This window comes from Myzus persicae, unplaced genomic scaffold (genome assembly GCF_001856785.1).
Source record: "Myzus persicae strain clone G006 unplaced genomic scaffold, MPER_G0061.0, whole genome shotgun sequence".
Classification (NCBI taxonomy): domain Eukaryota; kingdom Metazoa; phylum Arthropoda; class Insecta; order Hemiptera; family Aphididae; genus Myzus; species Myzus persicae.
In genome coordinates, this window is record NW_019101674.1 from 1,158,115 (window position 1) to 1,173,712 (window position 15,598).

General features: G+C 34.9%; 1 protein-coding gene across 9 annotated transcripts in view; it reads left to right on the forward strand.

Moving 5' to 3' along the window:
- Nucleotides 1-15,394, forward strand: part of LOC111030074 (potassium voltage-gated channel protein eag-like) — a 227,644-nt gene extending 212,250 nt beyond the window's left edge. For 7 of the 9 annotated variants that reach the window (XM_022309402.1, XM_022309399.1, XM_022309407.1 and 4 more), the window contains 6 exons: nucleotides 9,574-9,742; nucleotides 10,337-10,591; nucleotides 11,772-11,971; nucleotides 13,189-13,441; nucleotides 13,674-13,870; nucleotides 13,960-15,394. In XM_022309402.1, coding sequence (XP_022165094.1) covers nucleotides 9,574-9,742; nucleotides 10,337-10,591; nucleotides 11,772-11,971; nucleotides 13,189-13,441; nucleotides 13,674-13,870; nucleotides 13,960-15,186 — 2,301 coding nt within the window. In that variant the 3' untranslated portion in view covers nucleotides 15,187-15,394. The remainder of the gene's footprint in view (nucleotides 1-9,573; nucleotides 9,743-10,336; nucleotides 10,592-11,771; nucleotides 11,972-13,188; nucleotides 13,442-13,673; nucleotides 13,871-13,959) is intronic. The other 2 variants (XM_022309403.1, XM_022309405.1) reach the window with 1 other exon arrangement.
- Nucleotides 15,395-15,598: the final 204 nt, after the last annotated feature.

Sequence of the window (15,598 nt, forward strand, 5' to 3'; positions counted from 1 at the left end):
TTGAAATATATTTTTGATATGTGGTGGTTATATTTAAATATGTTTTAGAAATAATAATAATTTGGTGTTTTTTATCTAAAAATAATAAATTGAATTACAAGAAACCGATTATATAAGATACCCAAATGTGGTTATCATGGTAATGTAAAAAACTTAACCGAGAACTAAATTTGAGCCGCAATCAATAGGCAACACTGGAAAAACTACGAAAACCCACATGGCGATCAACCTGTAATAACTACTTTGTATAATATACTCCCAATAGGAACTGTAAAATTAGTAAGAGAGTTACTAAAAATACTTAAAAATAGCTTTTTTTTGTATGTTCAAGAATAATTACTTGTTTGTGAGCATACGATCGAACTTACAGCATTAATACGTAACATTTAATTTTATCTAATTTAACAAATGGTTTTGCTTAAAAATCTGTATAAAATATTAATTAATAATATTATATCGATTGAATATTATGTAAACGTTCTCATAAAACAAACAATAAGCAAACGTTAATCACGCCAACTGTCAAACGAATGTCGGCACTACGCGTAAGTCTAAATGGAAATGGGTACGAAATTAGTTTTGCGCATTTGCAGAAGATGAAATATTTCAATTTTAATGCTGTGCAGAAACAAACGTTTATGTATGTTCATAACATGTCTCGTGTATAAACTTACAATTTCCAATTATTTTACACCGCATTGCAGATATTATTTAACTATTATTATAAATTGCCATTTTAGTTATTGCAATAATATAATTATTATAAAAACATGTCACTAGTGTTTTTGCATTTCAGAAATTAACAAATATGTCTGAAATCTAATGATTTTAAAAATGAAACCACAACATGGAACTATTTGATACAGAACTTATTTCAAACATTTCCTCGAATTTTAAAATACATATTTAATGCAACAACACTACATGACAATATATAATATTATACATAGTTATCATCACAGTTTTTCGATACGCATCGTCCGCTCTTCACTTCACCTATATCGTAGTTCTCCACTTCCTTTTGGCTGTCAATCATATTCATTCATAATATTATAATATAACGTGGACAAAAAACTACCCATCAGAAATGGAGAACTACGACATGGGACGGAGGTGAAGGAGATGCACGTACAGAAAAAAACTATTACAAACTGTGACAATAACTATCTATTTGCTCAATGTACACTGTATGGTGCAATAATGTGAATCACTAAATGCAAAAAAGGGAAATGTCCATTATTGTCATTAAATAACATTTTTATGGATTCGTGTTGAAATGCAAAAGAGGCACATGTTCAGTTTACATTTACATTATAATACATTACAAATTACAATTTTTGCAAAAAGGACACATGCCCATGGACTTAACAATATTGTACGAATTGTTATTTTATAAAATGTCATAAAATCGTTTCAGAATCTTAAATAGTTATTAGTTACATATCACTGTAATTTCTATACAACTTGGATTTTTCAATTTCTTACTTCAGTTTTTTCCAGAGTCGTTAAGTATTTTGTCACTACTGAACAATTTTTGACATGTGACATGACATGTAATTTTTGCATATTTTCATATGTGTAGGTATCACGGATTTAGATAGTATGGTTTTAGTACGGTTTACTACATTCCACAACACGTTTATGAACCAAAAATATTCTCCCGAAATAAGCCGATCATACCTAAGATTTTTCAGCAGCATCTATCAGTTTTTTTATTAATCGTCACGGTTTAAGCACGGTTTTAGTTTTTAATAATATCTATATTTATTATTTTGGCATTTGGTTAGTTACCGTAAAAATCCGAGCGTTTATGATATTAGGTATTTGGTAGAGAATATTTGCATCACCTTTTCTCGTTTGGTTACACAAACATACTACCTAAATCCTTGGTGTATTATTTATTTATTTATTTATTTATTTGTTATTAATTTAAACGGGTAGAACCTAATTACAATTTTTTATAATTTAATAACAATTTTGTAGACTTAAATCTATTAAAAAGGAATACAGTAAACAGTATAAGTACAAATAAAAATAATAATATTAAAAAATATAAAAATATAATATAAACAATAATAATATAAGTAGCAGAAATAATTTAAAGATACGCAATATATAGTTACAAAAACAATCAAAAGAAGGAAAACTAAATAGATCTATTTGGACGTCATTAGTTATTTTCATTAATCTATTAATAGGTGAACAAAGTGCGTAATTAGTTCTTTGAAATGGAATATAAAAAGTATTTGCAGATCTAGTTCGACAACGAGGAACATTAAAATTTAAGCAGCTGAGTAATTCGGGACAATTTAAAAAACCATTTACTATTTTATATAGAAATTTCAAATCGATGATATATGTACGTATAATGTAAGTAACCATACATACATGGTGTATTAAAATTTAAAATTAATCTCAATGTCCCAGAACATTTTTTTCAACATTTCCATTAATAATTTTTCCATTGATAAGTGTCTAAAATGGAATTTTCCTGTTAAGCACGTTTTTACTTACCTATGTGATATCTTTTGCTGTGGGCAGTGCGAATAGCGAAGTATATTATTTCTATTAACGTCAAGTCGAGTACGTATAATTAATAATATTGTATACGTACTTGTTGTGTCATATCATATATTATTATTATAATGAATTATACATTATGCTCGTTCGCAAGAGTGTGATTGCGGTGCGGTATGCAAATGGCAAAACTGGCGACGCAACTGACAATCCGAAAAGAAAACACGAGAAATTTTCGCGTTACCGCAAAATATATACACCACACAAGGGTGTATTGTTTCTAATGAGAGTTTTCTCGTTTTTGCCCTTATTATTTACTATAGAGTTTCGTCATCTATAAAACGAATTAATTTAATGATTGCTTCAATGTCGACGAAATATAACTCGCTAAGTGGAAAATATAATATATTAAGCGCATCCCTTCCTACCTACCTCGAGTTTGTTTTTTTAGAACTTTTTGCCGTCAACGAAACCATTGTCGAGTCACAGATTGTATAAAAACAGACGGTGCACTTCCTATTCAAGCCATGTAATTCTTAAAAATGTAAACAAACCCAAACCTACCTCAAATCAATATCACCACTAATAGAGAAAACTCGTTTTTATGAGAAATTATTGATTATTAGCTACGCATCACTGATATAATATTTTATCACTCGCTCCAAATTCCTTACCATTGTTATTTTATTTGGTGCAATAATTATATATAGTAAATACGTTGTACAACTGCACTGAAGTAGGTTCGAGTTAACTGTAAACTCAGAAGTGTGTCATCTGGTTTTATATAATCTGTGATTGAGATATTGTTTTAAAAACGACAGGATTCGTAACCCTTGTGCGTTTGTGAGTGTGCATGAAAATCGTCTCATTTTTTTCTTTCGCCTTTCGTTCGTCAGTCACTCAAACAGCTGCAGGATTTGAGTAAAAAATACCATTCATTCCACATAAACGTTTGACTGAGACGCGATTTACCACGGATTTAGAACAACTCCGGTATCGTTTCTCCGGCGAATATTAATTATAAGTTGGTCTAGAAAGAGGGGGGTTATTGTCAAGTGAAAATAATATTTTCTAAGACCCACCGTCGGAATGGTCGTCGACTCCTCTACACCGGGCTAACACCAGACGTCGCGTCGCCTGAAATATCAACGGTTTAATAATCGCTGTGGATCCGCAGGTGATTAATCTGAAAACGCCGCCAGCGGACTGCACATGGGTTAATCCGATATTATCAAAACGGGTATTCAGCCGGTTAATCCCGAATAATAGTGTAAGGCTGCCAGGTCTAGGGGGAAATCACACTTTACGGTACACATTATTATACTACACAAACAAATAGTACAAGCGCTAGTGTATATTATTTCCACGATGGAGTTCACGCATAAACGTTTTCTGCTAAAAATGGGCGCGTATCTCCTCCAAGCCACTAGACTCATTTCTTTGAGCGTTTCGCGCTCTCTCGCTTTTGCCATCGTACATTTCCATTGCACACGTCTTATTGTAGTAGTTAGATATAGCACGCAGTGATATTCTGACCAAACGTTTTATTTTTCCGAACATTGAGCAGTAGCTCGCAAAAATTTTGCAGTTTAAACGGCGATGACGATAAACGATATTAATATTACAAATGACAATAACGCCAAAAGACTTGATGTAACTCCTAGAAGTACATTCGAGATCTAAACAACTGAAACTCTGCTGTGCATTGTGATTGAAATCTGATCGATGTGAAACCCACGTTGATTTTTGGTGAAGTTAGATGACATTTAGTTTGTCTCAACCTGGTAAGGATTCTAAATGATATTTTGCATATCATATAGAGTTTTCCACAATAATAATATGTGGATGGATTTGGATTGAGTGGTAGGGGTAGAGTGATGGACCTGTGATCTCCGCGTTGTTGGTACTCTGCAGATCAGGGGTCGGGAACCTGCGGCTTCAATATGCAACCTGCGACTTTTTGGAAAATTTATCAATATATCGATATCCGTAAGATATAAATTATATTATACCTGCTTTATTATAGTGATAATATTTCTAAATAACAATTTTCAGGTAAAATAAATCTATATTTTATCTATATTCTATAACATGCGGGTCAGGCATGTTGTCATTGTTATTTATTAATCTCACAATTAGTTGTATTGTGTATATAATATATATGTGTGTGTTTTATCTATCATTATTCGGTAGAATAAACATTTTGTAAATATTTCTACAAAAGTTTCAGTCAATTAAAAATGGTCACATTCCGAATTTTGAGGATTTTTGGATCTACTTACATTTGTTAGCAAACATTTTCAAATATGAACATTAAATAAAATAAATAAATGAAAAGACAAATTAAGAAATCAACTAAACGATATCAGCCTTGATGCTTGTTTAAAGTTGAAAACTACAGATTACATATTATATTTTCTAAATTTAAGACGTATCATTATGTTTTTAATGACTACCAATTTTTCAATGAAATAATAATACTATCTTTATTCTAATATTCTATAGTATATTGTCTATACTAACAACTACAAAAAAAAAAAGGTTGTTCAAACCTCTGGACATCATGGTTTTGTAATTTTTCGAAAAAATGGCTCTTTCTTACGAAAAGGTTTCAGACTTCTGCTGACGATCAATATAGTTTCAATTATCATCATTAGTACACGGCGCCATGAACAAATAGATCGGTATTACCACAGTTGTAAATGTTTTTTTTCAGTATGCACAACTCCTTCACCTCTGCCCCATGATTTAGTGCTCCACTTCTGACTGGTTGATTTTGTCCATGTTTTATAGTATTATGTGTATATATGACTGATAGCCAAGAAGTGTAGAACTACGATGTAGATGAAGTCAAGAGAGTATCAAAAATCTGTGGTGGTACATATGGTACACTGTTCTTTTCAGTATAGGTTATTTTCCATATCAGAAATAAGTCGATGTGACACCCTGCATAAGGTGACTGAAAGTGAATTCCAAAACTTCAGAAAATGACTTATCAATTAGTTTATGCGTTGAGATGGCCACCTTAAGAATGATTGAATTAGTTACAGAACCTAGTTAGCACACTACAAATTTAGTTTGATCTATTTTTTTAGTTTTGAAATCAATCGGTTTTTTATGGCCCATTCTGAATAATAGTACCATACGTATTATAGGTACCTTAAAGTCGTAAATTAAATTCGTTTTTCATAAGTTTTAATTTTTTTTTTTTTTGATTCCACCTATTTATGTTATTATTGTAAGGTCCCAAGTGCTATTTTCTTGCCAAAGTGGCATTCTTCAAAATACATTTTTGAACCCAAAACACGGTACCTACACGGCTACACGAACATGCAACACACGGAATTAATGTCATTATAACGATAACGTGTCCGGTTAATTAAATTCTCCAAACTTTTTTATGAACACACATATTGCATATATATATATATATGTATATATAATATATATTCCGTAACTATAACCATGGGTTAATTAATTCTCCGCCCGACGTGTGGTGCGTGGGACACAAATTCTAAAACGACAGTAACGTATAACAATATTAGTAATATTATTATATTACTTTGACGTGCGGGAGCGTGTAGAAAAAAACTTTATTTTCAAGAAGAATACGAGGCAAAAATGTTTTTTTTCTTATCAAAGGGCATGGACGGACAAAAAAAAATTCATTGCCGAGGGAATTCGAATTAGTTTGCTCGGTCTATGATCAATGAAAGACAACAAACCGTGTTTGCTCGGCTGCAGCAATATTATTGTCGTCTCCGAAATCCTTTTTTCTTTTTTATTTCTTTTTTTTTTTTTTTATTGTTGCCGTCGTACAATTTATTTTATTAACGTTTCTCGTTCGTACTGTTTGTCTGCAGATTCATTTGGAACCCGCAGACATGGGGCAAGCGGGGGGGGGGGCGCGTGTCACGGACGGGGTGTGCAGTGAAAATAATTGGATCTGGTTTCCTTCATTATGCAATGTTCTTTTATGTATACCGTATTATGTCCTTATTATAAAAATAGAATAAAAATAAATAATGGAATCCTGTAGTTTTCGGAGCTGGGGTACGACCTTTCCATTCCACGGGAAATCGTTTCGGAGACACGTTAAACGCTCTGAAAATTCGAAGAAAACGAGAACTAAATAGCGTACGTTTAAAAAAAAAAAAATGCAGACTTGCACGCGTGAATATAAGCTTGTCGGTGTTTGTGAATTTCGGTTTAATTTTATTTTCACCAGTGCAATCGTTAGATCACCACCACTTTCGACGTAAACAATAAAAATGTAAAGGCACAGCAGCGGCAGTAGTACATCATAGTTAATATTGTATTACACATTTATATTTTAATACTCTTCTCTCGACGTAGCCTGTAATGTTGAGGCCTAAATTCAGATAAGTACCTATAAGAAGTGTCTATGTGTATACTCATATATTTGTATTGTGTCTACATGAATCAATACACAAATCTCAATACTTGTAAAATCGTCTAGGGTAAATCGTTAATATTTATGAGGCATAAGGCGATTTCATTATGCCGTATAATTTATAAATCACATTTCTTCGAGTAAATGTTGACTTTTCGGGTTCGATTAACTATTAAAACTAATATTTTAAATTTATACGGTGCCCTTATATCACAATACAACGTTCTACATTCAATCTTTTATTTTAATCAAAAGATACTTGAAAAAAATATTAGACTTAATCTTTTTTTTAACTTGTTGCGATTTAATCTGCATTGTGGTTTATGTATTAACAAAGAATAAACGTTATCTTATCTGGTTAAAATTATTGTTGTTATACTGAATGTTCTCCAAAAAAAAATAACGTTCTGGTTGCGACGAGTTTTCATATTGTAGTGAATTTTTTAAGACATTTTTTTGGTTTTATGATTACCTTATTTTTAATATGTCGCTACGACGACTTACAATCGCATAATAATATGACGTGAACGCATTACCAATGTACATCGTAATATTATTATAATTCGTCTCGTACGTAGGACTTGATGCACAATGCGATACGTCGGCAGATTACGAGTTACGACCGACAATATTATAGTCGCAGACAGGATAGAATAATACGGAGGATAAAGGATTTCACGCATCGCGCACATAATGTTTTCCAGAGTTATTATGACAGCGCACGACGATAATATTATAATAAATCGTAATATCACGTATTTCACGAGAGCACATTTTTTTTCGTTCTGTAGTTCTCGATTTGACGAGTCCTTCTACTGCTGCTTCTGCTGCAGTACTTGCGAGAGGATAAAGCTCAAATCCCGATTCCACTCGTGATATTATTGTTATCAACGCCGTTCTACTCGCTGAGTTGGTCTTTGACGACATAGCGAATGATTACAAAGCCATGATATTTTTGATTAAAAAAGTAATGTTTTAAAACGCAAAAAAAAATCAGCAAAGTCGCACAACCAACTTGACTTCACCGTTTAAAATCTCGAGGTTCGTTAATATGTTTTTTTCCTATATTACCCAAACTCATAACCGACTTTAAAAGTGGTCCGAAATAGGTACTCAGTATCTTTTAGAAAACGTTACGTTATCCACATTTTATAGTAATTATTATAAATACGCCAGGCTCAATTGTGTCTTTCTGAAAATAGTGCTCATTTTTCCACATAAATAATAGTCAGATAATGCATATAGAGTATAGCATAATACGGGTTGCAATGTGTATAATATTATAAATATGATATGATGAAAGGTTTGTGGTGTTGTGGATAATTCGAATTTCCTGTAATGGAATGATTCGTGTTGTTGTCATAGTCGTTGATATGACGAATAATTGCTTATTTGGATTTGAAAAATCTTCAAATTATTGTAAAATAATTTGTAGTGAGAAAATCGATATTACTTTTTGAGTGTGCCGATTACATTTCTTCTGTCTTCGTTTTTTAATAAATCCACAGAATTGGAAACCATTTTAAACAATAAAAAAAATAAAATATAATAATTTTTTGTTCGCGGTACTCTTTTAATAATTTGGGTAATCAATCGTCGTATAAGGTATAACCGATATATTGGTTAGTATACCCATTTGACCATATGATTCCATTGAAAAAATGAAAAACTTCAACTAACTGTAGTTATTTTTATTTAAATTAATTACAAGCATCAGTTTTCGAATGACAAATGAATGTACTTATTATAAAATATCATTTGAGACCATCAATTTGTCAATAATATATTGCATAATATTGTACACCTTCAAGTTACCAACTTAATTTTCTTTGTTCAAAATGTAATCCCTATATCGTATAAGTTAATCATTTACTTTAGCAGATTGTATAATATTATATCAATATAGTATAAAAACAAGTCTTAACTTAAAAATTATGTTTGTAAAACCAAACACAGACAATGTTATTATGATACAATTTTATGAAATCAAAAAGTTTCATCATGTAGGTGCAGTTAGTAAGGATTTTCTGACGAAATTATACTAAAAATGTATTATATTAAGTATTCCTACATACTCAAACATTATACAGATCAACACACAGTTTACATTATTGTATATTTCTATTAAATATTCATTTTCAAGTGCATGAAATATTTATGTTCAAAAATAATATTTAGGTATACAATTTAGTTTAGTTTCGGTACCTTTAGTTGGGTTGTCGAAGAACGTTTTCAAAAAAAAAAAAAATACGTTTTAACATCTATTTTCTTTTTGATTAAAATAACAAGTGTGGCCTAGGTATTCGTTTCATATTTCAAACGATGGCAATATTCGCGTATTTAATACTGTTCGACCAAACGGGGTATCATCTCATGATGTAATGTCAGGTCTATAGTCTATAGTCATACATTCAGTGGTTGTAAATTTGTAATGTGTTGTCATTATTATCACATGTAAAACGTTGAATCAATAATTTCCTATTTAATCGTTTTTTACTTGTGTAACATATATGTACCTATATCTACTGACAGAAATAAAACAATTTCATCGTTTTTATTTTAAATTAAATGAAAGGGTGCATAAATGACAATATTTTTATTGTAATCAAGTGTTAACTAACGGAAGGATTTTCATTTCACAGGGTATCGGAAGCTTGTTCAGTGCTTTGAAAGTCGTCCGGTTATTGCGACTGGGCAGGGTCGTTCGAAAACTGGACAGGTACTTGGAATACGGCGCTGCAATGTTGATACTGTTGCTGTGCTTTTACATGCTGGTCGCTCATTGGCTGGCCTGCATTTGGTATTCCATAGGTAAGCAATTAAAAGCGATTCATAATATGGTATTTTTTTTTACTGTGTTTCGGAGTGTGTAGTTATTTTTTTTTTCACCCGATTCAACGATTGGCGCAGGTAATGATGTACAATTTTAAAATAGGGCTGTGAATTCATCGCATTCCACAGTTAATCACATTAAATTATAAAATGTATTTAACATCTTCCGAAAAAAATTGTAGGGAATTAAAACAATGCGTTCCATATAATATATTACATTTAAATAACCGTGAATTAACTAACTTCAAGTCAAGTATTTTTTTATAAATCAACCTCACTATAATATTTTTACTGATGATGTTAATAATTTGTTCGGTACACAATATATTTTGTACACCGTTTAAAAACGTGCACACTTCGTGCATGTATATGTTATCATAATATTATGTCATAAAATTATAAAAATGGACATAATACAATTGGATGCACGAAAAAAACCAACTAAATCGGGAGTTATTCTTAAAAATATTAATTTTTATAAACCGCACATTTGTTTTACTATCTCTCACTCTCTCTCTCTCTCTCTCTCTCTCTCCTACACACACAAATAACTTGATAATAATATGTTATCAGGACGGTCAGACGCCGAGAACGGATATCAATACTCGTGGCTGTGGAAGCTGGCGAACATCACGCAGTATCCGTACTCGTACATAATGACGGAACATGCCAACTCCACAGAACTAGTTCACGGGCCACCTCGAAAGACCATGTACGTGACAGCCTTGTACTTCACCATGTCGTGCATGACCAGCGTCGGTTTCGGAAACGTCGCCTCGGAAACCGACAACGAGAAGATTTTCACCATATGCATGATGGTCATCGCCTGTAAGTGCCAGAGGCGTGTAGCACATACGAATAATTGTATTTTTGATATTTGCTCTGCCACAAGAGTGTGTAAATAAGTGTACTGCACACACACTTAATATTTATATTTATACTATAAAACAATATGGATATTTGCTGAAATGTACTCGTTGATATTTCGAGATGGCTGTGTTGTTCCTAAATGATGCAATATGATGATCATGTTTTATAAAACTATTATTGGTAACGTGAAGTGAATATAACGACTGGTACTCAATTTTAAGTTTGGTGCTAAAAAATGTGTTACTTATCGATGATTTAGATTCTAACCTTTGCGATGGAATCCATCGGATTTACAATGATCTGTGTTTTTTTTCTGTCTCTCATCAAAGTCAGGGTGATTTTTGACATCAGCATCTTTTCTGATAGGAAAGTAAATCTAGTTGGTGGATTTGGGAGGCATTTGAAGGTTACAAATGTATAGTAAATTTTTATAGTGTTAGGAAAATCAAAAAAGAGAAGTAGAAATGGGAATTCAAAATATTTTGACTCTTTTGAATCATGTATGAGTCATGTTTGATTTTTGTATTTTTTTTAAACTCATTTTTCATTCGATAAAAAAGTTTGAAAACTTAATGCAAGTTACAGTAGTTTTTTTGCAAACAGTTCAAAAATATTAAAGATGAGTAGGCACGATTATTTTTTATACTTATATTTTTTGGTTATTTATACAAGTAGGTATGATAGGACCACATACAGCCCCACTCCCCAGAATAGTTTTTTGTAGGTATGCAATGATTTATTGCAATGGAACCTATAATTACAATGTGTTAGATTTACATTTTTAAAAATACCACATAATATTATAAGTACTATAATATTATACTTTATTATAATATTAGGTTATCAGTATAGTGTTGTTTATTTCTATTTTCTATAGTCAATCATGAATTGCAATACGCACTACTCGTCTGTCAAATTAAAGTTGCTTTTCAATTTTGAAATCATGAACTTAATTCGACAACAACTTAAAACAGTGTTTGTGTTTGAACAATAACTCAAATCCAAAAGTATTTTGACAATAACAAATTTAATCATAATACAGTGTGACATCAATATTAACCAAGCACAAGGCTGTAAAATGTCGTTTAAGTATGTAATAAATTATATATTGTACTTCATAAATTAATCATACTTGCAGCGCTGTTGTACGCTACGATTTTCGGTCACGTCACCACCATCATACAGCAAATGACTTCGGCGACGGCTAAGTACCACGACATGCTGAACAATGTCAGAGAATTCATGAAGCTGCACGAAGTGCCGAAAGCGCTGTCCGAGAGGGTCATGGACTACGTTGTGTCCACGTGGGCAATGACCCGGGGCTTGGACACGGATAAAGTACGGCTTACGTAAATTATTACTTATGCGCGTTCCCTTTTGGGTAATGGACGGAGCCATACTTTGTTTTGGATACTCAAAGGATTAAATAGATTTAATAACCCACCCTAGTTAAATCACTCCAACGGTAAACGGAATCGATGATATATGATAATATTATTATGATCGCCAAATTGTGTACCGGCCGCAATTGGAAAATTTAATTTTAAGACATTTAACTACATAATAATTATGTTTTTAGGACCACCTGCGGGCTATATAATATTGTCCATTCATTGTGTACCTACCTAAGGTTGTTACAGAATCGATCACTATCACAGGGTGTTGTTATAGGGCACTGCGAGCACAACTGAAATCGAAATAACTGATAATGGTTGTATTTGAAAAATATTTTTCATCGGATATCATGGATATCAGTTTAAGCTGTAATGTGTACAAGTATTTATGTATACTTTTAAAACTTATAATTTCCATGGCAACTAAAAAACAAAAGAATAAATTCAAACTGATACAAATATGAAATATTATAAGACTTTTTTTAATATAAAAACATTTTTTCATAAAATATTTGAGGTGGTTAATAACATCTCTATGGGTGTGATCAACCATAACAATTAAGGGCAATGACTCTTAGTATATTAAAATCATAATTATTTATTTGCGTTCATAATTGGCAAGTACATCCCAAATTAATTTCTCACTATTGGGAAGTTTTGTTTCAACACTCTACTCTAAAAGAAATACTTTCAAAAATCGAAATGTTTCATTTCAAGCATTTTAGACATTGCCGTATAATGTGTTTACAAATTCGCTACACCTAAATTAGTTCACCCGGGAGTTTTCTTATGACTTAATTCCTGTTTTTTAAGTAAAACAATGGTCCCATAAATATAATATACAAATCAACAACCACTAAACAAACATTATATATATACCTGCAGGTGGTTAGGATGGATATTCTCATTGTATTCGAACAAAGTGGACAGTGCCTATAAATTACCGTGATATTTTATTACTGACGCGGAATGGAGTCCAAGTGGCCCGGCGCCCAAATAATTTGGCTCCTGAACGACATCGTGGTAGTTTTATCCCCAGATACAAAACACCAGTGATGAATATATCTCAATAATAATATTATCGACTCGATCGCATTATCACCTTCCTCATAATACTATTATTGTTTTCATGTTTATAATATTGTTGTTGTTTTCATCAAGGTGTTGAATTATTGTCCGAAAGACATGAAAGCGGACATTTGTGTTCATCTAAACCGAAAAGTGTTCAACGAGCATCCGGCGTTCCGGTTGGCCAGCGATGGGTGTTTACGCGCCCTGGCCATGCACTTTACGATGAGCCACTCGGCACCCGGTGACCTGCTCTTCCACACCGGCGAATCCATCGACTCACTGTGCTTCATCGTAACCGGTTCGCTAGAAGTCATCCAAGACGATGAAGTGGTCGCCATTTTAGGTTAGCGTCAAAGCAAACCCCATAATATTATTGTGTTTGAATATTTATCTCACTACCTTACTATACACTATACAATGGGTGGGGTTGGGGAAATGTACGTGGATTAAATTGTTTAAAATGTGTTCATGCTAATAACGAGCAAGTTGGATCTAAGCGTTGCTTTAGTTAAAAAAAAAATCAAATACAATAAGTCTGTTTATAATATTATACATTTAACCATCCTTGGATTTAGGTAAGGGTGACGTGTTTGGTGATTCGTTTTGGAAGGACACGGCGCTAGGACAATCCGCAGCAAACGTCCGTGCCCTGACCTACTGTGACCTACACACCATCAAGCGTGACCGGTTACTCGAAGTGCTAGATTTCTATCAGGCGTTTGCGAACTCATTTTCACGGAACCTGATACTGACTTACAACCTCAGGCACAGGGTGAGTATTTTATTTAGGTTGTGGTGAAACCTTGACGGTTCTTACATTTAAAATATTTTAATATTTCTTGTATGTTTGTTTAATTTTAGTTAATATTCCGGAAAGTTGCTGACGTGCGCCGGGAGAAGGAGCTGGCCGAGAAGCGAAAAAACGAACCGCAACTGGATGAACAACGGGACCAACTGGTCCGGAAGATATTTACCAAGTTCCGGAAGGATAGAGCTCCCAGTACTGTCCTCGGGATGCAACAGGGTGCGGCGGCCGCGTCGGGAGCGCCTGCAGCAGCGGCGGGTTCCGACGAGAGCAAGTCTGAGGTTGGCGCCGGTGACGCTTCGGATGGTGTCGGCGGTGCTCGTCCCAAAGTCTTGCCGCTCGTGCTCAGACAGCAGAGTGAAGACCCGCAACAGGCGTCTTGCTCGTCGACAGGCCTGAGGACGGCAGCGGCCGCGGCTCCCAAAAAAGTGTCGAAATGGGGAAAGGTCTTGGGCGGTGGTGGGAGTTCCGACTCGGCGGACGTGTCTGTGGTGAGTGCGCAAAGCGCGCCTGCCAAGGTCCGTGACTCGCCTGGCCGGTCGGTCGGAAACGGTCACAAAGTGTTCCCGAAACTGCAAAAAGTGCCGACCACCGCTACCGAGTCGTTCGCTGGAGTGGGTGGAAGCCAGCGACAGGAAACGATCGACGAGACGGACGAACGCACCGGCGTCGGTGGCAGCGGTGGCGGTGGCGGTGGCGGTGGCGGTGGTGGTAGTGGTGGTGGTGGTGGTGGGGCGGTACCGGAAGAAGAACCACCGACTCCAGCACAGCCTCATCAATACCAGGTCACGACGGCGGATGCGCCGTCGCCACCACCACCGCCGTGTTCTGCGATGATCTTGCCACCGCCCCCCGACCTGGACGTGCTGGCCAAGATAGAGGACCTCCGGTCCGACCTCCGCGACGAGGTGCGGTCAATCAACCAGCGGCTGACGGCCATTGAGGACATGATGGTCCGGATCGTCGGGAAGCTGGACGCTCTGGCTAACGCCTCACCCGCTCCATCGCCGTCGCCTGTCGCGTCACTGAGGCCGCCGGATACGCCGGAAGCAGGACGCCGACCTGGGTGCAGGACCAAAAGTACGGACGACCTAAGCTCGCCCGCCACTCCCAAACTGCCGCCGATGGTCCGGCGGCGGCGCAGCAAGTCCCGGACGCGGTCCTCGTCGTCCGCCCTGCCGCCGATGCGTCCGTTCAGCCCCCGAGACACGTCGCCGCCACCGTTTCCCCGGACTGATTCGCTCAAAAAGCCGTGCCCGCCCCGGCCCAACGACTTCCTGTAAGCACGCTGCAAAGGCGAGACACTACCGATCACTGCAAAAAATAATATAACCGCCATCACAATAATTATAATTATACTATTATGCGATATTATTATTACGAAAAATCGATTACGTTTGTACAATGATGATAAGAATATAAATATATATATATATTATTACATTATAGTGTTTTAAAATCATGTACAACGTAAGGTGTTTTTTTTTTTTTGTAATTGTTATGCGTGTGTTTTTTTTTTATATATATTTTTCTCGTTTTGTTTTTTGTCTCGTAATAATATTGTACGTACACGGATAACTGATTAATAAATAAAAAAAAGATAGTAACAATACGAAAACGAAAAAACCTTCACGGGGAGAGAGCTGGGTACCGAAAGTGTCGATAGGAAGCACAGGATTAACTTTTACCTAAATA